The sequence below is a fragment of the Labeo rohita genome, chromosome 18 (assembly GCF_022985175.1).
Source record: "Labeo rohita strain BAU-BD-2019 chromosome 18, IGBB_LRoh.1.0, whole genome shotgun sequence".
Lineage (NCBI taxonomy): Eukaryota > Metazoa > Chordata > Actinopteri > Cypriniformes > Cyprinidae > Labeo > Labeo rohita.
The window spans coordinates 18,071,241-18,097,630 of record NC_066886.1 but is presented as its reverse complement, the minus strand read 5'-3'; the positions used below and the strand labels follow the sequence as shown (position 1 = coordinate 18,097,630).

General features: G+C 37.4%; 3 protein-coding genes across 4 annotated transcripts; 1 reads left to right on the top strand and 2 right to left on the bottom strand.

Moving 5' to 3' along the window:
• The first annotated feature begins 840 nt into the window (after positions 1–840).
• Positions 841–10,127, top strand: qpctla (glutaminyl-peptide cyclotransferase-like a). Its single transcript, XM_051135046.1, has 7 exons — positions 841–1,808; positions 4,299–4,445; positions 6,353–6,646; positions 6,786–6,947; positions 8,608–8,707; positions 8,783–8,899; positions 9,113–10,127. Exons 1-7 carry the CDS (start codon positions 1,599–1,601, stop codon positions 9,256–9,258), a joined length of 1,176 nt encoding a protein of 391 aa, XP_050991003.1. The 5' UTR covers positions 841–1,598; the 3' UTR covers positions 9,259–10,127.
• Positions 10,128–11,184: 1,057 nt separating this feature from the next.
• On the bottom strand, positions 11,185–16,346 carry six9 (SIX homeobox 9). Of its 2 annotated transcripts, none has more exons than XM_051135059.1 (4): positions 15,976–16,346; positions 15,399–15,854; positions 15,090–15,253; positions 11,185–11,942 (listed from the first exon to the last, which is right to left on the bottom strand). In XM_051135059.1, the coding sequence occupies exons 2-4, from the start codon at positions 15,801–15,803 to the stop codon at positions 11,804–11,806; spliced, it is 708 nt and encodes a 235-aa protein (XP_050991016.1). In that variant the 5' UTR covers positions 15,804–15,854; positions 15,976–16,346; the 3' UTR covers positions 11,185–11,803. The 2 variants fall into 2 exon arrangements, with proteins under 2 accessions (XP_050991016.1, XP_050991017.1); XM_051135060.1 differs by having other exon boundaries at positions 11,185–11,939.
• Positions 16,347–17,848: 1,502 nt separating this feature from the next.
• six5 (SIX homeobox 5) lies at positions 17,849–24,726 on the bottom strand. The gene is made up of 3 exons (XM_051135037.1): positions 23,869–24,726; positions 20,408–21,858; positions 17,849–20,324 (listed from the first exon to the last, which is right to left on the bottom strand). Exons 1-3 carry the CDS (start codon positions 24,558–24,560, stop codon positions 19,615–19,617), a joined length of 2,853 nt encoding a protein of 950 aa, XP_050990994.1. The 5' UTR covers positions 24,561–24,726; the 3' UTR covers positions 17,849–19,614.
• Between the last annotated feature and the right edge of the window lie 1,664 nt (positions 24,727–26,390).

Genomic DNA, 26,390 nt, shown 5'->3' with positions numbered 1-26,390 from the left:
AAAGGGTGCTTTTACTAAATACTGAGCAAAGGGTCTGAATACTTAGGACCATGTGATATTTCAGTTTTTCTTTTTTAATAAATCTGCAAAAATGTCAACAATTCTGTGTTTTTCTGTCAATATGGGGTGCTGTGTGTACATTAATGAGGAAAAAAAATGAACTTAAATGATTTTAGCAAATGGCTGCAATATAACAAAGAGTGAAAAATTTAAGGGGGTCTGAATACTTTCCGTACCCACTGTACTATTGTTAATAGTGTGACAAGGTCTTTAACACCCAGTTTAATGCCCCCGGACCCCCCTAGAAGGATCCAGGTTCAACCACTTGTGTCTAACAAAATCTTATGTGAGCATGATGTGAGCTCCCACCAATGACCACTAGCCCCTGATGTTTTGGCACCAGCCCCGGATGTTTTAAAATCCTAGAAACGCCCCTGCCTGGTGGAAAAAAAAAAAAAACAGCATGTATGCTGGTAGGTATGTTTTGATGCTGGGATGCTGGTTAGGTATGTTTTGATGCTGGTTTAAGCTGGTCCTTTGCTGGTTTATGCTGGGTTTTTTTGGTTTTTTTTTTCACCAGGGGTGTCAGTGAATAAATAGGAAAATAAAGTAACTTGCGTTACACATTTAAACAAGTCAGATATTTTCTTGTAAATTTCTTGTAAAAGTACTCCGTTACTTTAGTAGTTACTTGAAAAAATCTGATTACGTAAATTGTAATGCGTTACCCCCAACGCAGACCTGTGTAAGAACATTTCCACATGAACACAGCAAGCGAACTTTGAGCGCCTGTCCCTTTAAGATGACGTGCTACCCCAGCTAGAATAACATCACCATGGCGGAAGCGCAGTCGAAAGAGGCTGCAGTAGACTATACACCCCCACTACAAGCTTGAATAAAAGAAGAAACCAGAAAAGCTCAAACCAGCTTTTGTTAGTTCGCCATGCACAAGTAACGTTATTTTAAACATCTAGCGACTTAAGATGCGTCACCAGTGATGAGAGAGCAATGCTGCTGCTGATGTAGGTGGTGATTGACTTTATAGAGCAGGCTGGCTGAAGTCCAACTCAAGTGTTGACAGGGAGAGTTCAGTCAGTGGTTGCATGATTAATAGACAGAGCGGCGACTCCAGACGGAAGGACATAAACATTGTATGTTTACGTATGTTTTGCACTTGGCAGGTGCAGAGATATTAAAGACGTACCTGGTGGTATTTAAATTCTTTAACAAGGTAAAACCCGCTTTATTTAATGTGAAATGTGACGTTTGAACGGAAAAAGTCATGGTAGTGGAGTAAAAGTCGTCTTTGGTTTTTGTTTACGAGGCGGTTCAAGAGGACCTGACACACCTCAGGCTGAATGTTCGTGTGAAAAACACTTCACCTGTTTCGTTGGGTTCTAAAATGTCATTTAAATTAGTGTTTTGTACATCATCAGTGCGCGCTGCACGGTGACAATAGCGATAGTACACTAAGTTGGCTGTTTAAAGTACTGACGTGTCCTTTGGCGTGCGGTCAGTGGCGAAGCTGGAGAGACACGCCTTTCGCTGTTGCTCCCAGCATCTTTAACAGGGGAGTCAGCCGTCAACGGCACGACAAAATGTCAAGAGCCGGCCGAAGATCCAAAGCTTTGCACGCCAATAACGGGCACGCGCTGGCAGGTTGCGATCCTTTGCGAGTGGCGCGCGTGCGTGTGCTGCTGCTGTGTCTCTGCGGCGCGCTATCGCTGGCCATGATTCTGGCGCTGTATCTGTCTGCAGAGCCCAGCGGCACCCTACAGCATCATGCAGCACATCTCATCCGGGACAGGGTGAGTTGACATTGAGCTGAAATGAGATAATGCATTTCCACGACATGTTACGACGAGTCACTAACAGTTCTGTCTTACTTTAGTAGTTGTTTTACACAAAGATACAGATTCAGCATTATTTAATCCTGAATTCTGTAATTCCATCCTCATGGTTGACTTTTTTGCAAGGTTATTATCTTTAAAGGAGAAGTTCACTTCCAGAACAAACATTTACAGATAATGTACTCACCCCCTGTCATCCAAGATGTTCATGTCTTTCTTTTTTCAGTCGTAAAGACATTGTTTTTTGAGGAAACCATTTATATAGTGGACTTCAATGGTGCCCCAAGTTTGAACTTCCAAAATGTAGTTTAAATCCACTTGAAGGGGCTCTAAATGATCCCAGCCGAGGAAGAAGGATCTTACTTAGCAAAGCGATCTGTCATTTTCTAAACAAATTGACAATTTATATACTTTTTTTTAACCTCAAACGCTCCTCTTGTCTATTCTCTGCCATGCGCATGCAAACTCTGCGTAATCAATACAGTTATGGTAGGTGGAAAAACTCCCGTCTCGTTTTTTCCTCCAACTTCAAAATCATCCTACATCTTTGTTTTACCTTTTTTGTAAAGGGTGTTTGATCATCTTTGCATGTTCACTTTGTAAACACTGGGCCTGTACTTCTGCAGCAATGTAGGACGCTTTTGAAGTTGGAAAAGAAAAAGAGAATTGACCCGTATTGACCCGGATTACACAGAGTTCGTATGCGCATTGAAGAGAACAGACAAGACAAGCATTTGAGGTTAAAAAGTATATAAATTGTCAATTTATTTAGAAAATGACCGATTGTTTCGGTAGATAAGACCCTTCTTCCTTGGCTGGAATTGTTTATAGCCCATTGAAGCTGCATTTAAACTGTATTTTGTAAGTTCAAATTTGGGGCACCATTGATGTCCACTATATGGAGATAATTCCTGAAATGTTTTCCTCAAAAAACATAATTTCTTTACGACTGAAGAAAAAAAGACACAAACATCTTGGATGACAAGGGAGTGAGTAAATTATCTGTACATTTTTGTTCTGGACGTGAACTTCTTTAACTAACATGAATACATAAAATTGTTAATTTAAATAAATAAATACATTTAAAAACAAAAACTAGATATGTTGCTTTGGCAACTTACTGAAATAACTTAAAAGTAAAGTGCTGAAATTAGTAACTGGACTTAAATAAACTAAAACTTCACTGAAACAAAAATAATAAATTAAACATATTTAATAAATTAAACGTAAATAGTAATATTTAAGATGGCAAATTCACATTTAAAAATGACTGAAAGTTAAACTAAATTTAAATGTAACTGAAAATGTACCCTTCCATTCAAAAGTTTGAGATCAGTAAGATTTGTAATGTTTTTTAAAGAAGTATTTTCTGCTCATCAAGGCTGCATTTATTTGATTAAAATGCAGAAAAAAACTGTAATATTGTGAAATATTATTGCAATTTAAAATAGAAGTTTTCTATTTTAATATACTTTAAAATAGAATTTATTCATGTGATGCAAAGCTGAATTTTCAGCATCATTACTCCAGTCTTCAGTATCACATGATCCTTCAGAAATCATTCTAATATGCTGATTTATTATCAAAATTAAAAGTTATAAAATTATAAAATTAAGTTTGGGGTCAGTACATTTTTTTTCCTTTCCTTCTTTGTTTGAAAGAAATTAATACTTTTATTCAGCAAGGATGTGTTAAACTGATAAAAAGTGATAGTAAAGACTTATATTGTTAAAAAAGATTTCTGTTTTAAATAAATGCTGTTTTTTTTTTTCTTTTTTATTCATCAAAGCTTATTCAATAAAACTTTTTATTCATCAAAGAATCAATAAAGCTTCATAGCTTCCAAAAAAGAAAAATATTAAGCAACACAACTGTTTCGAACATTGAAAATAAATTAAGCATATTAAAATGATTTCCTAAGGATCGTTTGACACTGAAGACAGAAGCAATAATGCTGAAAATTCAGCTTTGAGTCACAGGAATAAATTATATTTTAAAGTATATTAAAATAGAAAACTGTTATTTTAAATTAAAATAATATTTCATAATATTACCTTTTCTGTATTTTTAATCAAATAATGTAACTTTGATAAGCATAAGAGATTTTTGTTTTTAAAAGAACATTAAACATTTTACTGATCCAACATTTTTGAATAGCAGTGTAAAAATAAGAGCTTGTTCGAAATATCAATATAAATAATGCTAAAATGACACAAAGCTTTTCTTCCACTAAAGACAAAAATAAATGGGCACATGCTCATGCTCCAAAAAAGAAAAAAAATCCACCATGAAATATTTAAATAGTACATTGTATTTGCACACAGCATTGTGTGGCACACAAGTATGGACTACCTATATTGAGTTTATGTTTGTTAGTATGTGGTTCTATATATGACAAGATAAATATAATCATATGCTCACCTCTTCCTTTCTGCATTCTTTCTGCAGAATGCCCATAAGCCAAATAAATACTCTGTGGCGCAAATAAAAAAGTTTGCTGCACAGGTGGACGGGTATCGGCTCTGGGAGACTCATCTGCGTCCGCTGCTAATTGAACGAGTGCCCGGGACTGCAGGCAGTCAGACCGTACGGCAGGTAATGCCTCAGCCTAAAAAATACACGTCCTGCTACTATCTGAATATCTTCAATCTCAGCATGATAATTTCCCAGACCAAGGTTGTAATATATTGTATGTTATTTCCTACAAGATACAGTATATAAGTAACAACATTGGTCTTTTCTTTAAAGGAGTAGTTCACCTAAAAATTAAAATTTGCGGAAAATGTACTCACCTTCTGGCCATCCAAGATATAGATGATTTTGTTGCTTCATCAGAACAGATTTGGAGAAATGTAACAGTACATCACCTGCTCACCAATGGATCCTATGCAGTGAATGGGTGCCGTCAGAATGAGAGTCCAAACAGCTGATAAAAGCATCACAGTAATCCACAGATAATCAACACAGTTAACACTGATGGATTGGTGTTTAACATTTAACTTAATCAGTTGTGAAGTTAAAAGCTGCATGTTTGTAAGAAATAAATCCATCAACATGTTTTTTTTTCTTCTATTTATTATATTGCTTCGTGAAAAAGTCATCTCGTCTGAATCAAGAAAGATATATGCACAAAGCAAGCACTAATTACGATTTCTAAGCAAATATTTTGGTGGATTTTGATGTGAGAGGACAAAAAGGTATGGACTTTTTCAGTGAAGAAGGCATAATTATGAAATATGGACCTTAAAGTAGAAGTCCACTTCCAAAACAAAGATTCACATATAGTTTACTAACCCCCTTGTCGTCCAAGATGTTCATGTCTTTCTTTCTTCAGTCGTAAAGAAATTATGTTTTTTGAGGAAAACATTTCAGCATTTTTTCTCCATATAATGGACTGATATGGTGCCCCGATTTAGAACTTTCAAAATGCAGTTTAAATGCAGCTTCAAATGATCCCAAATGCGAGGAAGAAGGGTCTTATCTAGTGAAACAATTGGTTATTTTCATTTAAAAAGTACAATTGAAATACTTTTTAATCTCAAAGGCTCATCTTGTCTTACTCTCCCTGAGCTCTGTGTATTCTGGCTCAAGACAGTTAGGGTATGTCGAAAAACTCCAATCGTGTTTTCTCCCTCAACTTCAAAAATAATTTCAAAATCATCCTACATTGCTGCAGAAGTACCAACCCATTCTGTGCAAAGTGAACATGCAAAGAAGATCAAACACCCTTAACAAAAAAGGTAAAACAGCCATATAGGGCGATTCTGAAGTTGAGGGAGAACATGAGATGAGAGTTTTTCGACATACACTAACTGTCATGAACCGGGAAAAAAAACAGTCCAGGCAGAGTAAGACAAGATGAGCGTTTGACATTAAAAGGTATATAAATTGTATTATTTTTATGAAAATAACCGATTGTTACACTAGATAAGACCCTTCTTCCTCGGCTGGGATCGTTTACAACCACATTTGGGATCGTTTGAAGCCGCATTTAAACTGCATTTTGGAAGTTCAAAATCGGGGCACCACATCAGTCCATTATGTGGAGAAAAATGCTGAAATGTTTTCCACAAAAAAACAATTTCTTTCCGACCGAGGAAAGAAAGACATTAGACATTAACATCTTGGATGACACATTATATGTACATTATATGTAAATCTCTGTTTTGGAAGTGGACTTCCCCTTTAACGATAGATTTATTTCTTACAAACAAGTAGCTTTTTATGTCTCAGAATATTTATTGATGGACTGTAGTCCAAATTGTGAATTATTGTGGTGTTTTTATTAGCTTTTTGGACTCTCATTCTGACGGCACCCATTCACCGCAGAGCATTCGTGGATGAACAAATGATGTAATTCTTAATTTCATCCAACAAAATTAAAATCATTCACATCTTGGATGGCTCTCAGGGTGAGTAAAGAGAACTATTCTTTTAAGTATCTTCTTCTGATAAGCATGCAGTGAAGGTCATTAAAGTTCTCTCACCTCTTTCAACTACAGCATATCTTCTCCCAGCTGAGTTCACTGTCAGCAGGATGGACGCTGGAGGAGAATTCTTTCGTTTCACCCACCCCGAAGGGTGACGTGACCTTCACCAATGTGCTAGCAGTTCTGGACCCCTCGGCTCCTCGCAGGCTGCTTCTAGCATGCCACCATGACTCGAAGATCTTACCCGTGGACCCTAAAAACCCCAAGCGGGTGTTTGTGGGTGCCAGTGATTCAGCAGTACCCTGTGCTATGATCTTGGAGCTGGCCACTGCTCTGGACACACAGCTTAAAGCCATAAAGCAGCAGGTAATTGGTTCTTTTAGATGTTTTCTGAGAAACATTTGAAGACATTATTGGCTGCATCACAGTGCTGAATCATTCTAAAGTGGGTTGGATTGCCACATCACAGATTACCTGCTTCTTCTCTTTTTGTTTTTCTCTCCAGAGATCTGCGGTGACTTTGCAATTAGTGTTTTTTGATGGAGAGGAGGCATTTGAGGAATGGACAGAAACAGACTCCCTTTACGGTTCTCGTCATCTGGCTGAACTTATGGCCCGTACTCCCCATCCTTCTGGATCATCCAAAGCCACTCTTCTCCAGGCAGTGGTGAGGTTGTGTGTACTGGGATCAGTCTGTTTGTTTTTCATATATTTTGCTGTATTGAATGTATTGAATAAAGGTAGAGAATGTTTGCGGATGAGAGGGTTTTAGTTCAGGGTATCTGCAGGTATCAACGTGTCAAATGTAATACTTTTGAATACCATTTTCAAGACGTTTGAAATATTTTAAGACCTCCTAGTAACTTTGATTTATCATTCAGTACAGGTTAAATTCAGTTGATTTGGTTCATCATTAAACTCTAAAATATCAGCTACAGAACTAATTGAATTTATACATGCACAACAAATTAAAGCATGAATCCATTGGAGGTTTATACACACAAACACCCTGTACAAGTCGTATAGAATAACTATAAAAATGTTTTTAATGAAAGTAAAAAAATCATATTTTTCAGTATATATTTATTATATTTTATATAATTTTATTATTATCATTAATATTATTTTTACTACTACTCTTCCTACTACTTTATAGTGCAATAGTACTATTACAGTAGTAAATACATTTTTATTTTACATTTATTTTGATTAATCATCCTAGACCTGAGGAAGAAATGTTAAAACAAGCAAGAACCACTTTGGTTATTTTAATTTAAATTCCATTTAAACATGATTTCAAATTTTTATATTTTATAAAATATTTAATTGATAACAATGTTATTATTTTATTTTATTTTAATTATTTTTTGTTGTAATTCTTTTTAATGTAGTTTTAACTTACAGTAGTGATAATGTAGTAGTAATAGATTTTTATATTATATATAAAATATTATATATATTTCAAATAACTATATTATTATTTTTATTATTATTATTATTACTTTAACGTATGATAGTAATATTACAATAGCGATAGAATGTTTATTTTCATTTTATTTGGATTAATCATCCTAAATATGTATTACATTTTATATTTTATTATATTCAAATATTTAATTAATGTTATGATTTTATTATTATTTTTTAAAAAAATTTTACCTTACAGTATTATATTTTTATGTATTATATATAAAATATTATATATATTTTATATAGTTGTATTGTAATTTTATTATTATTATTATTAATTATTATTATTATTATTACTACTACTATTATTTTATAGTATCATAGTAATATTAGATTAGTAATACAATTTTAATTTTATTTTGATTACTCATCCTAGACCTGAGGAAGGAAATGTTAACACAAGCAAGCAATACCTTGGTAAATTTATTACAATTACATTTAAACGTAACTTTATATTTTGTATTATGTAATGTTATTATTTAATTTAATTATTTTTATTATTTATTTTTTATATATTATATATAAAATATTATATTTTATATTACTGTAATATAATTGTATTATTATTACTATTATTATGTCTACTGCTACTACTACTTTATAGTATAATAGTAATATTACTGTAGCAATAAAGGGGAAGGAAATGTGTACACAAGCAAACAATACAGCGGTAAATTTATTTATTTAAACATGATTTTATTTTTTTTTTTTTTATGTTTTATTTTACCTTACAGTAGTGATATTGTAGTAGTAATAGATTTTTATTTATTTTATTTTATTTTTTTACCTTCAGTACTTCTAATGACCTGTGAATACCCTATTATTTTAATGCTGAAACTCTCTTATTTTCCTACCAGGATCTGTTAGTGTTGCTGGACCTGCTTGGTGGCCCAGAACCATTGATTGTCAATCATTTTGATAACACAGCCAGATGGTTTGACAGATTAATCACTGCAGGTATAAGCTCAAAACAACCCAGATGCAAAAAACACAAAAATCGTTAGTCAGCATTCCTCTCTGTTTCTTTTTCAGAGAAGAGACTGCACAAACAGGGTTTGTTGACATCTCACCCATCAGAACAGAGTTACTTCAGAAAAGATTTTTATCTCGGTCCCGTTCAGGATGATCACATTCCATTTTTAAACAGAGGTCAGTAAACAGACAACATACACTATTATTCAAAAGTCTGGGGGTAAGATTTTTTAAAAACTCATTATTTTTTATTTCAGCAAGAATGCATTCAGTAGTCTATATAAAATTCAAGTGATACGCATATCACGGTTGTGTTTACTTTTTTGTGCAACGACATAAATAAAATAGATCAAATAAGTTTAATCTGTCTTGTTTATACCCATAAACCAGGTGTACCTGTGCTTCACTTGATCCCCACACCGTTTCCTGTGTTTTGGCACACACTGGATGATGTAGAGGAGCGGATGCACAGGCCGACGGTGGAAAACCTAACTAAAATCCTGGCCATCTTCGTGGCTGAGTACCTGAGCCTCTAAACATGCTATAATCATCAACCTACAGCAGACGTCGATGAATGTTTAATGTAGGAGCTGAAAATAATAGTAATAATAATATTAGAGCCATAGATTAGAATAACCAAAGAGACACAGCATAATGATGTGTTTATTTGGAGTGTGAATGGTACATGCTGAAGATATTCATATATTTTTCTGCAGAAAAGAGCCATATGTCATATCAGGACAGACAACCACTCATGTCACGGCAGCTGTATTAATCCTTAAAAAGACTGTTAGACCAGAATTTTGTGATTTCAAATCATTCATTTGACTTCGAAGTGGAACTCGGGGGAAGTTCGTTTAATGACTGTTTTCATAACTTGCACAGTATTTGCTGATGAACAATTTTAAATGCTGTTGCATTCAAGCTGTGGTCAGGAAAGGCAGTGATGGTGCACTTTACATGTAGGTTAGTATGCAAGACATTGAAAGTCACTTGTTTTAAGAATCTGTGAGTAGTATTTCATGTGACCTGAGAGAGATAGATCTTATTTTATACATTTAGTCATTGAGCTGTTACCGTTATGAACCAATAGACCAAGTGAAGAGTCTAATGGATATTCATAATAAACTTAAAGCAAACACTGGATTTGTGTGTCTTTAGTTTTGTTTAGGAATGCTGGTGTGTTTTACCATGTTATTTTAATGTATTATCCCTATTATGAGCAAACTGGTTTGTAGCGTGAACAGTTTTACCATTTGCTGCACTTCAGGGTTGCCAGGTTTTCACAACAAAACCTGCCAAATTGCTACTCAAAACTAGCCCAACCACGTTTTATAAAAAAAATACTATTCCAGGGGGTAAAACACACGTTTTTGGTGGGGTTCCCCTAGTAAAATTCACATTCCAGGAGCTAAATATCACATTACTAGGGTCACTTTAAAACCTGCTAGCACAGTTTTAAAGTGAAGAATTCCACAGAAAAAAAAAAAAAAAAAAAAAACAGATTTGGCAACACTGCTGCACTTTCTTATAGATAGTGGTCATATTGGCGGCACTGAACCGAACATAACTCACATATTTTGCTGATTATTGCTGCTGGAAATGTCAGTTATTGTCATGTATTGGACTGTACTAATCAGTTGGACAGGGAAAAACATTTGGAGTACTATAGACTGCCAAAAGTTAGAACAAATCAGGGAGTGGAGTGCAAAAAACTGTCTAAGGAACAAAATGCAAGCCTGTCTGTGGCTGGCCAAAATGAACCAGGATTTTCAGGGCAAGAATCTTAACAACTTTCCTGTTTGTTCTTATCATTTCTGGTCAGGTAGGTGAAATATTAGGCTAATATTTTTGATTTATACTGCTCGTATGTATCTACATATTAACTTTAGTTTGTCAAAATATGTGCCCTAACCTGCTTATAAGTCCTTCTCTATATGATTTAGCAGCTTGGTTTTTTTCCGTGGTTTAGACAGCATAAATTAGCAGAACAATGTAGTAGTACAGTAACCAGTGTAATACCAGTGTTGTTTACATCCGAGTATCGCCAGTATGGCCGTGCATCCGGGTAACTGACCAAATCTTAATTTAAGTGCAAATCCTCTATTCCGCAGGAAAACCCGCAGATTTGGCAACACTGTCTGGTTATTTCCCTAGCGGCGAATGAACAGAAAGGCTCGCACATTCACACACAAATCGGCTTACTTTCCAGTTGAAATAAGGTGAATATAATACACTATGACCGACCCTGTGTTGAGTTACAGCAAATTGAACATTGCTGCTCTGTTGATATACTACTATTTGGGACCGCAATGAAACGGAAGTAGAGGTACATCTTTTCTTTTGTATTGTGATTCATATCTGAGTGAAACGAATAACCATAAAAGAAAAAAGTAGTTTAATTTTAATTGTATAAAGCGGGTTTTTAAACAATAAAATAATTCAGCATACATGGTGGAAGATTGAGTTTGACTGAAAATGATGAGGTTAATTTAAAAAAAAGATGAAACAGATTAATTAATTATTCACAATAAAATCAATAACATGCATTTCGAAAATAGATAGGGTGATTTTTTATTTCGTGCAGACTTTAAAAAAAGACATTTTACAAAGAGATATGTTATTCACTTACAGCGATGGAAGAAGATGCAGCGTTATGAGTTGTCACACATTGTGAAAAATGGAAGATGCTTTAGCATTTTTAATTCAAACTATTGCTAGTTCCACAAACTTTCCTGAACTACAGTATGCAGTTAAGCACAAATGTTAGTTTGCACTACAAACTTTACAAGTCAGCCGATGTTTGACTTTGTTACAAGTGCTGTAAGCGATTTTAGATATTTTGCTAACCAGACTGTCAACCGACCTCATGTCAGAAAATACAACAGAAGGCAAAAAAGGGGACTTCTATTCACCTGACTCTCTTTTATGCTGTTTACAGAGTCTAGGGCTCACAGCTGTGACTTAAGGCATATTTCAACTTTGTTGTCTTGTCAGGTAGAAGGGACCATTTATATACAAAACACAACACCTTTAAATTGCAAAATGTTGTTTTTTGACCTGTATTTCACTGCATTCATTTCAGTAGTGTGCTGGTCCCAGGTGGCGTAGAGGGGGCGGGTGGGCAGAGAGCTGCTGGGAGCAGGAGAAGAGTGTGCTGGGACTCGCTGGCGGTGAGAGTTCTTCATCTGAGCTCAGAAACGCTCCTGCTGAGGTTCTGCTGGAACACAGAATTAGCTCGGATTTAAAACCTGAAATATGTCATACTGAGGTCAAATATGAATATGTACATGAGTTATTGAAACTAGTGATTCTGAATTCTGTTCTGAATTCTTTTGGTTTGTGACTCATCCAGCAGAGGGCAGCATGGCACCAAATGAAAGAAGACAATAGACTGCAACTGATTTTCTTTCAAACAGGCTCTTGAATCATCTAAATCATTGGTTCTCAACTATTTGGATAAGGATAAGGATTTTAATATTTTTCTAAAATTCTACCCAATAAAATATTTATTTTATTAATTGACAAGGCTTTTCCAGGCCTAGAAATGAAAATAATAAATAATAATAATAATAAAAAAAAACGATTGTCAAAGAGAGTTTAGTTAAAATAGGAAGTATATAATTTTTTGGTTGATTAACATAATTTAAAGGATTAGTTCACTTCCAAAATAAAAATTTCTTGATAATTTACTCACCCCCATGTCATCCAAGATGTTCATGTTTTTCTTTCTTTAGTCGAAAAGAAATTAAGGCTTTGAGGAAAACATTCCAGGATTGTTCTCCATATAGTGGACTTCAATGAGACCCAACAGGTTGAAGGTCCAAATTGCAGTTTCAATTCAGCTTCAAAGGGCTCTACACGATCATGTATGGCTCTAACAGCCAAGGAATAAGGGTCTTGTCCAGTGAAACAATCGGTAATTTCAAAAAAAAAAAAAAAAAAAAAAAAAATAAAAACACACACACACACATATTAACCACAAATGCTCATCTTGCATTATCTTCATGCATGTTAGAAAGGTCACATGTGATTAGTTCTTTGTCTGTGTACTTCGGTTCAAAAAGGTAGGGTAGGGCGAAAAACAGCATCTCATTTTCTTTTCCAATTTCAAAATCATCCGACATTGTTGTTTTATATATATATATATATATATATATTTTTTTTTTTTTTTTTTTTTTTGTAAAGGCAACCTGACTTTCTTTGCACGTTTGCTTTGTAAACAATGAGTCTGTACTTCCGCTTACATCATGAGTGTGTGATTACGTAATGTGTGAGGTCGAGCTAGTGCAAGACAAGCATTTGTGGTTTAAAAAGTGTATACATTTTATTATTATTTATTTTATTTTAATTTAGAAAATGACCTATTGTTTCACTAGATAAGACCCTTGGCTGCCTGCATTTAAACTGCAATTTGGACCTTAAACCTGTTGGGTCTAGGGTGACTACCTGTCCCGCTTTGCGTTGTACCGCACAGCATTTTCACCCCTCGTCCCGCACGTCGCATATTAAGAAAACGTCCCGCATTTTGATCAGCCTCTTGGTTTGTAATTATCATATTAAGAAAACCTCCATTCTTTTGCCTTTTTTTAGAGAACTTTTTGTTTAATCTTTTTGCTGCGTAGTTTTCGCGCAAAAAGATTTGCGGACCGCATCACTACCTACGGAAATGGTCAAGCGCACACGGAAAATAATGATATTCTCTATTCAATTTAACCAATTTAAAAAATAGAGGCAGCGTTCAGACACCACTTTCTTATTATTTTAATAGTTCGTTTGATGTGGTTTCCATGGCGTTATTTTAATGACAAATGTCTAGGGCGCATTATTGTAATGCAGGAGCGCGTAAAAATGCGCACGCACAGGTGGATTCTCTTAACTTTCAATAAAAAAATGCGCTTTCTCTCGCTTGCATGTGCACGCTCAGAAACATAACATCTTGGACATAACATCTTGGATGTTCTATAAGGAGTTGAGTAATTATCAGAATTTTTTTTATTCTGGAACAGCTGGCGGTTTAAATGGGTACTGCAGTCCAAATTCAAAATATTGTTTTTCCCGCCGCTTTTCCTCAGACGCAAAGCTCCACAGACAGTTGTCAGATTGAGGACAAGCAACGTGAATGTGCGCAATTTACAATGGAAGGCTACAAGCCTTACACTTTCATTTATTCTTGTTTTAATATTCATCTGGTCTTAAAGCTTTTTAGGTAGGCAAAATATCCAATCTCAGAGCCAGTTCGTATGCTATTTTCCGTGGCTGCGATACGCTGTTTTATGCTCTCTGGCAACCCGGCTGTGGGAGGAGTCACACAGACTTAAGGTCATTGCACACTGAGTCCGAAATTCCGAAACTTTCGACCGTCATAAACAAATTCGGATCAGGTTCGATTTTCTGCGTTTTCACACCCCTACCAAGCACTTTGACTTAAAAGAATGATGAATACGAAAAAAAGGAAAAAACGCATATGAAAATTCCAGACTCAGTGTGCAATGACCTTAAAAGTAGAATAACTGACTTTAGCGGTGTTTTTTTGGAGAAACAAGTGTAAACTTAGCACATTTTGTAAATATCAGCAAAAGTGTTATGGTGTTTTAATGCATTGGTGCAGTAAAAAAAAAAGACATACAGCACCCTTTATGCTTATTTTAGATCATTTTGAGGCATCCTGAAACTTCCTGTTTGAGAACCACAGATCTAAAGCTAAGCATTTCAAAGGACTCAAAAAAATAAGAGTAATGTTGTAAATAAAGATTCTTGGAGTATGTTTTACAAGAAAATACTATTTAAGCCTGCCTTTTTCACATTTATTTCAATGTGTTACTAGCCATTTCTTATTTTTGATTCTAGGAACACAAAAACAGCCATTAGGGTCAATTTTTGTTCATCTGAAAGCTAAATAAATAAGCTTTTTATTGATGTATGGTTTGTTGGGATTGCTGGGATTTGGCTGAGATACAACTATTTGAAAATCTGGAATCTGAGGGTGTAAAAAAAAAAAAGAAAGAAAGAAATCAAAATATTGAGAAAACCGCCTTTAACGTTGTACAAATGAAGTTCTTAGCAATGCATTTTACTAATCAAAAAATAAGTTTATATATATTTACGGTAGGAAATTTATAAAATACCTTCATGGAATATGATCTTTACTTAATATCCTAATGATTTTTGACAATGATTTTGACCCATATAATGCATTTTTGGCTATTGCTACAAATATACTCGTGCTACTTATGACTGGTTTTGTGGTCCAGGGTCACATTTGTAAATTGTACTAGCAGTTACTGAGTGAAAATTATTCATTGTGTTCCAGCATGAATACACCATGTTGTTCAACTGGAGCATGTAGAGTGAGGGAGTGTCTTACCCCTGACGGCTGGTCGCAGCTCTGTCCCGCTGACGACGGTTCTTGAACCAGTTGCTGACTTGTGTAGCAGTGAGTCCAGTGGCTGCAGCCAAATCTCGTTTCTCTCGTGGCGAGGGGTACGGCTTTCTGCAGTACCACTCTCTCAACACGCTGCGAGACTTTTCCTGCGGACGCAAATGACGCAACCGAAAGGTCCTGAAATCTCTCCCATTATTTTGAGACTAACACACAATCAGATAAATCACTGCTCACTGATTCATTTACATTAAGTGTTTAAAACTTATGTACTACACCAACAGATTTAAACACCTTGAAGCAGTAGCTGGTCTCCTCTCCATCCCAGATGGTACGGGGTAGAGGGAACTTGCGGCGGATGCGGTACTTCCCCACGGCCCCAAGAGGGCGGCCCCTCTGTAATTCAGCCTCCATGTAGTGAGCCCGCAGCCAGAGCTGCTGGAGGAGAGGGTGACTGCGTGGAGAGAACACGTTCCCCTCTAACAAGGCGTAGAGCTCTGCAAAACGACAGTGGTGGAAGGCGACCGCAGCTCGTGCTTTCAGCACGCTCTCTTGACTCTGAACCATTCCCAGATAAACATTAGATGAAGAAATGGAAGGTAAAGAGCATAAGAATGAGGACAAGCGATCCATGCTTCCACTCTGGAGAAGAACCTCACAAACACACGCCACCTGCTCTGGGGAGAAGCCCATCGCCATGTTTGGAACAAGGATGGTGGAAGGTCCCACAAGAGATGAGGAGGAATTAGTCTGTAAAGCAAGTTGTAAAACGTCCCACAGTGTTACCACTAAAAGGGTTCCAGAGGGTTTCACAGCCAAAGTTTAACAAGAATACAGAAACCTGCAGAAGAAGTGTGCAGAACCAAAGTACCTTCTGGTTTGAATGCAATGTAGAAACGCTCAGGTAAAAGGGATCTCACAATAGCCTTTTTGTTCTCCGGTGACGTGCTATCCAATAAGTGCAGCCGATGAGTGTATCAGCTTTTTTGTTTTAGCAGGTTTTACCTTCTCCAGCCACAAAGACCCGCCCAGACAACTTGGTACATGCAGGTAATCGGAGAGCATAGGGGTTAAAAAAACACACAGGCACCAACACACACACACACAAACCTCTGAAACTAAGTGATGTTTGTATTTGTATCAATTACCCTGCGGAAGATGTCAGGTGCACAAAAGCGCTTATTTAAATATGAAGGCAATGTTATTTCCTAATCAAATCATGGTGGCAGCATTTGTTAGACAATTTGGTTAAAAAAGGCACTGCAGAATATATATATATATATAGATATAGATATATATATATATATAGATAGATGGTTTTGTTGTAGTAAGACAAAGGAATTTCAGTAAAAAGTGCTTCACAAAATATGGAAAGAACTTTAGATGAATTCCAAACCAATTCAGATAGCATTATATATGTTTATTACATATCACAAAATGGAATATAAAAAATAAAATAACTATAAGGTATAAAACACACCTCTATAAAAAGAGGCGTTGTTTACAATAATGACAAAAACTCCCTTTACTAAATGAAATGATCAAAAAAAACTCTTTGGTTTGATCAGCTGCATATTTTTCTGTTTGTACATGAAAGTGAAGCGAAAGTATTGAACAGAACAAACAAATATAACTCTACTGACTAAAATACATGTGCATTAACATAGTAATCATTACATTCTGGAGGAGTAATAGCAATACTCAAGAACAAACACATACACACACGCACACGCACACATTCCCTTACTTTCCAAAAAAACAAACAAACAAAGGTAAAACATTGTCCAGGTGCTTGAAAGAAAAAAAAAAAAAAAAACCTTTGGCAAGTCAATGCAAAATGTCCTATGTAACATAAATGTGTAAAATACAAACACTTTTAGAAAACTCAAAGACGACGCTACACATAGCAAAAGCTCTTTTGTGTTATGTCACAAAATGGAGTGTAAACCTAAGCTAGAATGAGGGGAAACAGCTTTAAGGTTGAATAACCCCAAAATGATTGATAAATGCATTAAATATTGTTACAACAACAAAGACAGGTATACTTAAGGCTAGAGCTAACAAAGAGTGACTGCTGGGCACCAGTCAAAATCTCACAGGCCAAATATTCCACAAAAGCCTTACGGTTTAGTTGAATGGTTTGAAGATAGCACCAGATATTGTAGGGCGAGAAAACAAATGTAAATGCTTCATGAATAAAAACTATAAAATGTGCAAAATATATAGAGTCATACTTGTAGCTCTGAATCACCTAGACTAAATTGCATTTGATAACAATTAAATGGAGGGGGGAAAATGCTAAAAAAATCTACAATTAAAATATTTGATTTTTAAAAGAAACAAGATAACAACAAAACACATTTCACTGTAAATGTACATGGTGGATCTGTAGTGTAAGAAGTGGCTGTTTCAAACAGTAAACAAATCTTAGGGTTCATGCGGAACAGTTGCATAGACAAATATTCAGTACTTCAGTTCCCTTCAAACACTCAAGTCTATTAGGTTAACACACAGTTAAATGGTAATGAGCTGGAATGCTTGGGTAAGCTCAATGGTTTATCTATGGAAACCAATGTCGATGATCTGTTATACAACCAAGGATTTCAGTGGTCAGTTTAGGGTGCCATCATAAATTTACGCCGCAAGATAGTGTATGCATGGCATATAAAACAACATAAATAGTGCTTCACTGTGTGTCCAAAGTGTAATGTTATTGAAGTGTAACGCAATTGAATGTTATGGGATTAGTTCACTCCTAAATTAAAATTTCCTGATAATTTACTCACCCCACGTCATCCAAGATGTTACTGTCTTTCTTTCTTCAGTCAAAGAGAAATGAAGGTTTTTGAGGAAAACACAAGATTTTCCTTCATATAGTGGACTTCAGTGGGGACCAGCAGGTTAAAGGTCAAAACTGCAGTTTCAAAGCAGCCTCAAAAGACTCTAAACACAATCCCAGACAAAGAATAAGGGTCTTATCTAGCAAAACGACCTGCAATTTATATGCTTTTCAACCACAAAGGCTCAACTTGCACTAGCTCTGCGATGCACGCATAAGACTTCACTCATTACGTTGGAAAGGTCACATGTGATTAGTTCTTCATCTGTGTACTTCGGTTCAGAAAGGTAGGGTATGGCGAAAAACTCTCATTTTCTCCTACAACTTCCAAAATCGCCAACATCGTTGTTTTACATTTCTTGTAAAGGGCTTTTGACTTCGCACATTCACTTTGTAAATACTGGGTTGGTACTTCCGCCTACGTCATGCATGATCTTTCCAACATGACTACGTAATGCATGAAGTTGTAAAAGCAGAGCTAGTGTAAGATGAGTATTTGTGGTTAAAAAGTATATAAACATTTAATTTTTTTTTTAGAAAATGACCAGTCATTTTGCTAGAAAAGATCCTTATTCCTCAGCTGGGATGAGAGTTCTTTAAAGCTGCATTGAAACTGCAATTTGGACCTTCAACACGTTGATCCCCATTGAAGTCCACTATATGGAGAAAAATGGAATGTTTCCTCAAAAATGTAACTTATTTTCAACTGAGAAAAGACATACATGAACATCTTGGATGACACCGGGGTGAATGAATTATCTGGAAACTCAAATTATGGAGTGAACTAATCTTTTAAAGCAAAAAACAATTAAAACAGCACCTAAACTGAGCAGTGATAATGTAGTACATCCAATGTAGTTGTCACAGGCACATTTAGATTAGTCTCTCTTCCAAGTCTTATCTTGTACGCAGTGTTGTGAGTTTACTGAAATCTCCTATCTGATTTCGTTCTCCCAGCGCCGGGATGTTGTTGGTGCATCCAGGTATCTTTATGAGCCACCTGTACAGAATGTCAGTGCCTAGTTCGTGTTCAGACTCATTTCATACATGGAATGAGTTGACCCATTTCACTTGAAGACACCAGTTTTGGGACCAGCATAAAAATGTATGTACCTCTATTAGATTGTCTTTAGGACAGGGAAACCTAATATGACTTGTTTCTATTATTAAAAGCTAAAAGTACTTGTCAGAGTCATTTACTCTATAAAACTGAGAAATAACAAAAATGTAAGGCACAAAAGAAGGAGTTCCTGCATGCTCTTTTCTCCCAGATTAAACAACCTTGATAGCCTCTGACATATTAGTGTCTTCTTGCCACTTAGGGAGTCATGTAAGCCCTTGTAACAAGCCTCAAGCTGTGTGTTTCATCAAAAACGTAGACACAAACTTGTCCGAGAGGTGAAAATTGGTTATACAAATGGCAGTGCTCTCCTCTATTCCAATTATACCTCTATAGTCATGCCCTTGCTGACTATAGTTTTCACAACTACGTTATTAGGTTGGATATTTCCACTATTTAAAACTCCATCTACACAGGGAAAAGTGGGGAAAGACTCCAAACCTTTGAGGTCATAAATCATAGTTCCTCTCACTTGTGGTTTAATGGTTGAACTCTTGCAGGTTGAGATTTAGCACTAACTGCATCTAGTAGGTTGTCAAAAGGACTGGCGATTACAAACCCAGATCATCATCCACAGGGACAGACTGCAGTTGTGTAAGAATTTTCGAGTCCCCATCCATGTCCTCCACCTCATCCAACTGAGAATCTCTATCCACATCTTCGCCTGGAGGAGGAGTGCCCAACAGGAGGGACTCTCCGCCTGGCAAGCCCAACAAAGCGGGGTCCTCCGGAAGCTCTCCTTTCCCACGCATGTCAAATAATGTCAGACCAGCAGAGGAGGACAGCGGGACAGGGCTCCAGGCTGGCTGGGAGAGTTGGTGGCTAGTTGCCACACCACTACATATTGGACTGAGTGGGAGCATGCTATCAGGACTAAGAGTCTGCTGGGATTGTAGGACGCTTGTAGGAGTGGGAGTGCTGGAAGAGTCTGGGGTGTCAGGAGAGGCTCCTGGGGTTGGGTTGGCAATTGTCCCTGGCTCAGGGCTGCAGTAAAGTGTAGAGGCGCCAACAAACCCCAAAGGAGATGACTGTAGTGAATTTGAGGTTTGAGCAGTGAGTGAAGGTGCTGGTTGATTCTCAAGTGCATGAACAGCTGAGGATTGAGGATCAAGGGTACTGTTGCTTGGGACTAAATTGTCTGGGACGGACTTGACAGGCATGCTGGCGAACTGGATACCAGCTGGGATAGTGAGGATGAGTTTGCCATTTTGAACACTTAGGATGGGGCTGCCCCCGATGCCACCTGCTAGTAGGATGTTGCCTGGAGACAAAAACAGAATAAATGCATCTCATTTCAGAACAAAACAAACAACAACTGCTAGTGAAATTCTTTTTGAGACCTACCTGGAGAGGCAGACGGTAGCTGAATCACCCCAGAGTTGAGAAGCTGAACGCCTGGGATGGTACCAGTAGGGACACTCTGAGGAGGACCTATTGGGCTAAGGCGTATCGGTCCCTGGGCAACACTCAATCCTGTTCCAGACCCAGATGTCAGAATCTGGAAAGCACCTCCAGGGGACGGAATGGAAAGAGATGGAGTTGCCGGGACCACCTGAGGGAAGGACAGGGTTCCAGTTGGAGTTCCCGCAATGGATGACACAGGCATAAGTTGAGGCAGTGACAGGGGGACCAGCTGAGGTTGCGCTGAGTCTTTGGTTTGGGATATGGGCACAACTTGAGTCGGTGAGGAGATGGGTATGACTTGTGTTCCCATGGAGGTCTGTATCTGTGGTAGGGTGGCTGAAGTAGATTCGTCTCCTAGCTGAGGTGCAAGCACTTGCCCATCAGCCATCTGGGGGAGTGACAAAGCACTACTGGTGCTTAGTGTGGTCAAGCCATTTTGAGGCTGTGCTTGCGCAAGTCTTGGACCAATGTGCAAGGTCTGTGTCTGAAACTGAGGAATGGAGACTTGGGGTAATTGTGAATTCACCGGGGAGACTGGAACAAGCTGGGGGCAAGATGACACAGTGGCCCCAGATGGATGCTGCATCAGTTGAGAAACTGGAACGCCCTGTATTGATGGTACCACCTGAGGTAAAGACAGCACCTGAGGGCTAGAGATGGAGCAGCGAGTTGGAGACTGAGCATCGGCTTTTCCTAATACAACAATTTCAGGTGGCTGTGTGGGCTGTAGTGGCATCATGGGACTGGAGATGACTGAACTCAAGGAGCCAGCTGTTGATGCAGGAATACTATTTGGGGTCAGTGCCAGTGAAGAAAGAGACGTGGGAGAGATGACAGAAGTAGAGATGGTGGGCGAGGACATTGAGTTTGTAGGCAGTGATTGAGAGGCCTCTGGAAGACTGATGAAATCCAGCGGGGAGACGTTGCTGCTGGGTGTTTTTGCATCCTCGCTAAGCGAGAGAGGTATTGTGCTAGTTAGACTGGCTTGTGGATTCAGAACCACAGTGGGTAGGCTGCCTTGGGCCTCTATATCATTGATGCCCCGTTCATCTTTGGAGATTACTTGAGCCCCGTTTAGTAGCAATGGTGCGTTAGCTGTAACAGGACTGAGAGTGACTGTGTGGCCATCGCTCAGTGTCAACCCATTGATGATGACCCCCGTTCCTGCCCCCGAGAGTATAGGGCTCCCATTGAGCAGCAGTGGATGAGAGCTAGTAAGGAATCCCCCGGTGCTGTTGAGAATAAGCTGACCAGTACTGCAAGGAGCACCAGACAGAGATATAAGAGATGCATTGGAGCTGCCTGTCTCTTGAGCAGCAGGTTTGTCAGCAATATCCTCCAGGTCTCCCTTGCTGGCTTCATCTTCTGTGCTGTGGTTTCCATCAGATTCACTAAAGGAAAGACAGAAACATTACATTTGGTTAAACGATCTAATTGTAGATCTCTGTGGGTGTCTACCATTAATCATCCAAAGTTTTTTTTGACAGCTGTATCACTAGTAGAGAAACCTAAATTATTTACAAACCAGACTCAGTGAAGTTGCAGCACATATGGTCACTGACACTCTACTATGTGTGCACTTTTTAAAGAGTCCTAAATTTGTGCATGTCAAAAAATAAACATGACCTCATGTTGTGTCAGTCACGTTTACACACTGTCCCCCCAAAACTTTCATCACGCATTCATAAAAAAAATCTAATCTGGTTTAATTTTCTGCTTTTTCACATCCGTAACAAGCTTTTTGAGAGGTGTTTTGACAATTCTGAACCAATATGACGTTCTGTGCTTGACGAATTTTGACAAATATGAAAAGCGCATATGAAAATTTTAGAATCACAGATAAAAAGAGTGCATTCACATATATTTGCAAGCATGTACAATATAATCTGATGCCGAATACTGTTCTGACATCGGATGCATAATATTTTAGACATGTATTTTAGATCAATAAACATATGTGACCCTGAACCACAAAACCAGTCATAAGCAGCATGGGTATATTTGCAGCAATAGCCAACAATACACTGTATGGGTCAAAATTATAGATTTTTCTTTAATGCCAAAAATCATTAGGATATTAAGTAAAGATCATGTTCCATGAAAATATTTTGTAAATTTCCTACTGTAATTTTTGATTAGTTATATGCATTGCTAAGAACTTTATTTGGGCAAATTTGTATGTGATTTTCTTTCTTTTTTGCACCCTCAGATTCCAGATTTTCAAATAGTTCTATCTTGGTCAAATATTGTCCTATCCTAACAAACCATACATCTTATTTATTCAGCTTTCAGATTATGTATAGAGTTCAATTTTTAAAAAATGTACCCTTATGACTGGTTTTGTGGTCCAGGGTCACACATAGTAGAAAACTCATTTGTATTTTTGCATTCTATTATATCTTTCTGATGGAAATACAGACTAGGCATCTGCACAGCATACATGTGCTTTTAGGGAATAAGCATAATTGACAACATAATAAAATTTAGTTATTTCGGCTCCATTAATTAATCCCTCATGGACCAAATTGAAGCCAACTACATCTAAAGTAATTATTTTTGATTAAATCTTTCCAAACCATTTGAGGTAATTGTAGAATGATCATATTCATATTCTCTTTTTATGTAGATAAGCAATTTTAACAACATTTCTTAAAGTATTATTTTCCTCACAAAATGTGACTGCAATTATTTATTATGGGGGCATTGACACTGCAGTGGAAATAATTTTACTTATTAAGAACTTATGAAGCTCTACAAGACAAGACTGCAAATAAACTATCCAAATACTTTGTGGAACCACTACAAGTACACTTAAATCTTAATGAAGCTACTATTTATTTATTTATTTAACCATGTTCACGAGATTTAACTGTCCACGGATTACAGAAAGACTGTGGCCCAGGAGTTCAGGAAACTCGAGCCACTCCTGGCGCCCCTATCTCACATTTCACAACAAAGCAACATGCTTTCAGTCGTGTTTTCTAAGACCTCCTTGTCATTTTCACTTGTCAGACACTTCATTTAACAATTACAATGCAAGGCAAATTTTTACCAAATGTGAAACTTTTTTCATATTTGTATTACCCATCTGTGTGCAAACTAACAAAAGCGTTTCCTAGTGCGTTCAAGAGTTTATTATATACAACAATGTATCCTCTATCGCACACTAGGCCTTTAAGAGCACTTACAGTAAAATGAGAATGTAACAAGCTCCACCAGAGCGTGCGATCTGTTTAGATGTTAAGATTTTCAGTTTACACCCTCGTTCTAGTGTAAACCTCGCACACAATAGCGGTTTGTTTACTGCAATCTTCTCTTAGTTTGGCTCAAGAATGTTCCTCTCAGGCCTGAGAGAAATCACTGTTTATATTACTTTGACGATCGAAATACAAGGCGCTTACCTTTTGCTGTTGGTACCAGACGGGGTCCGGTCCCTCTGTCGTCGATTCTTGAACCAGTTGCTGACTTGAGTCAAAGAAAGTCCGGTGACTTTGGCTAAATTCTTCTTCTCGACCGGAGTGGGATACCTGTTGATCTTGTAACATTCCTTCAGAGCGTTGCGCGACTTCTCCTTGAAGCAGTACACCGTCTCCTCTCCGTCCCAGATAGTTTTAGGCAAAGGGAACTTTTTGCGCAGTCGATATTTGTCCACGGCGCCTAGACTGCGACCCCGGGACCTCTCAGCCTCCTTGTAGCGCGCCTTCAAGTAGAGGTCTTGAAGGAACCCATGGTTACTCGGGTGGAAGTCATGACTGTCCAGGATGGCGTACAGCTCGTTGAATTCCTCCCGGTGGAAGGCGACCAGAGCCTGGGCCTTCAGTAGGGTCTCGTTGCCACGTAGCAGATCGGCCGAAGGAGGGATGGTGGAGAGGAATCTCCACAGGCGATCCACATTGCCCGCTTGCAGGAGCGCTTCGCACAGACACGCGACCTGATCGGTGGAAAAACTGAGCGCCGAGTTCTGGAAGCTTTGGAGCAGTTGTTCCGAAACTTCGTCCGGATCCGTCTCCTCTTTCACTTTGGCTTCATCTTGCGTGGACTCCTTTGGGCCGTTTTCACTTTGTTCTGTGGACTCCAAAGACAAGGAAGCCATTTTTATTTTAACTTTTTTCCTTCAAGTTCCTCCTCCCTCCCCTTCTGTGTCTCTCTCTCCCATTCTCCCGTAGGCGAGTGAGCGCTGCTGCAGAGCGAGGCGTCACGCCCCTGCGTTTCGTCAACCTCCCCCATCTAGACATCCACCACAGGCCTGCTGCATTTCAATCTGGCTCCTTCATTACCATTGTGCAATCCTTTTTTCCAAACCACATTTGTTTCACATTGAGAAGCAAACAACAAACAAATCTCACAAGTTTTGTACGTTTACGTCTTTGCATACAAACTGCTTTCAAACTCACGTGGACATGAAGGTTTGCACAACAAATGACATATATCAATATATATTTTTTTTTTATTTATTCCATCCAGCAACTTAACTTACAAGTTATATGCAGAATTTTATACAATTTTCGTACAAATCTATCTACAGTTGAAGCTTGCATACACTTTGCAGAATCTGCAAAATGTTAATTATTTTACCAAAATAAGAGGGATCATACAAAATGTGTGATATACTGACCTAAATAAGGTATTTCACATAAAAGACGGTTACATGTAGTCCACAAAAGAAAATAATAGTTGAATTCATAAAAATGATCCTGTTCAAAAGTTTACATATGCTTGATTCTTAACACTTTTTTTAGTGATAGTTGTTCATGGGTCCCTTGTTTGTCCTTAACAGTTAAACTGCCCAAACTGTCCCACAAATTGTTTGGATTTCCGGCATTTTTGTGTATTTGATCCTTTTCCAACAATGACTGTATGATTTTGAGATCCATCTTTTCACACTGAGGGACTCATATGCAACTATTACACAAGGTTCAAACTCTCACTGATGCTCCAGAAGGAAAAAATTATGTAGGGTGTAAAATCAAGGGTGTAAACCTTTGAACAGAATGAAGTTGTGTACATTTTTATTTTGCCTAAATATCATTTTTTTCATTTAGTACTGCCCTTCTGAAGCTACAGAAGATACTTACATGTTTCCCAGAGGACAAAATAAATTAAATTACACTGATCTTCAAATTCCAAAAGTTTTCACCCTCGGCGCTTAATGCATCGTGTTTCCTTCTGGAGAATCAGTGAGCATTTGATCCTTTTGTAACAGCTGCATATGAGTCCCTCACTTGTCATCAGTGTGAAAAGATGGATCTCAAAATCATACAGTCATTGTTGGAAAGGGTTCAAATTCACAAAAACCCTGAAAAACCACAGAATTTGTGGGACCTGAAGGATTTTTCTAAAAATACAGTGAGCATTTTAACTGTCCTGGACAAACAAGGACCTCAAGAACAACTATCACTATATATATATATATATATATATATATACAGGTGAGTCTGTACCTGTGGATCATTCAGGTAACAACACAGTATTAGGAATCAAGTGTATATAAACTTTTGAATGGGGTAATTTTTATAAATTCAACTATTATTTTCTCTTGTGGACTATATGTAAATATCTTTTATGTGAAATATCTTATTCAGGTCTGTACTAAATAAAAAATAACATCCATTTTGTATGATCCCTGTTATTTTGGTTAAATATTTAACATTTTGTAGGTGTATGTAAACTTTTGACTTAAACTATATGGCTACTGAACACCCTCCATATTATGCATTGAAACTGTCTGTAATAAAGCCATGAATGTCTAGAAGCCTATGATAAGATTGATCAGGTCTTTTTCTCGACATAAGCCATATGTGATATTTCATTAACTGATTTGGTTTAGTGTGTCAGTAGGAGAATTCACTATAGACCACCGATGTTGGGAGATGTCCTGAGTAATATAATGAAACCAACATTGTGTGCGTGTGTGTTGTGATAC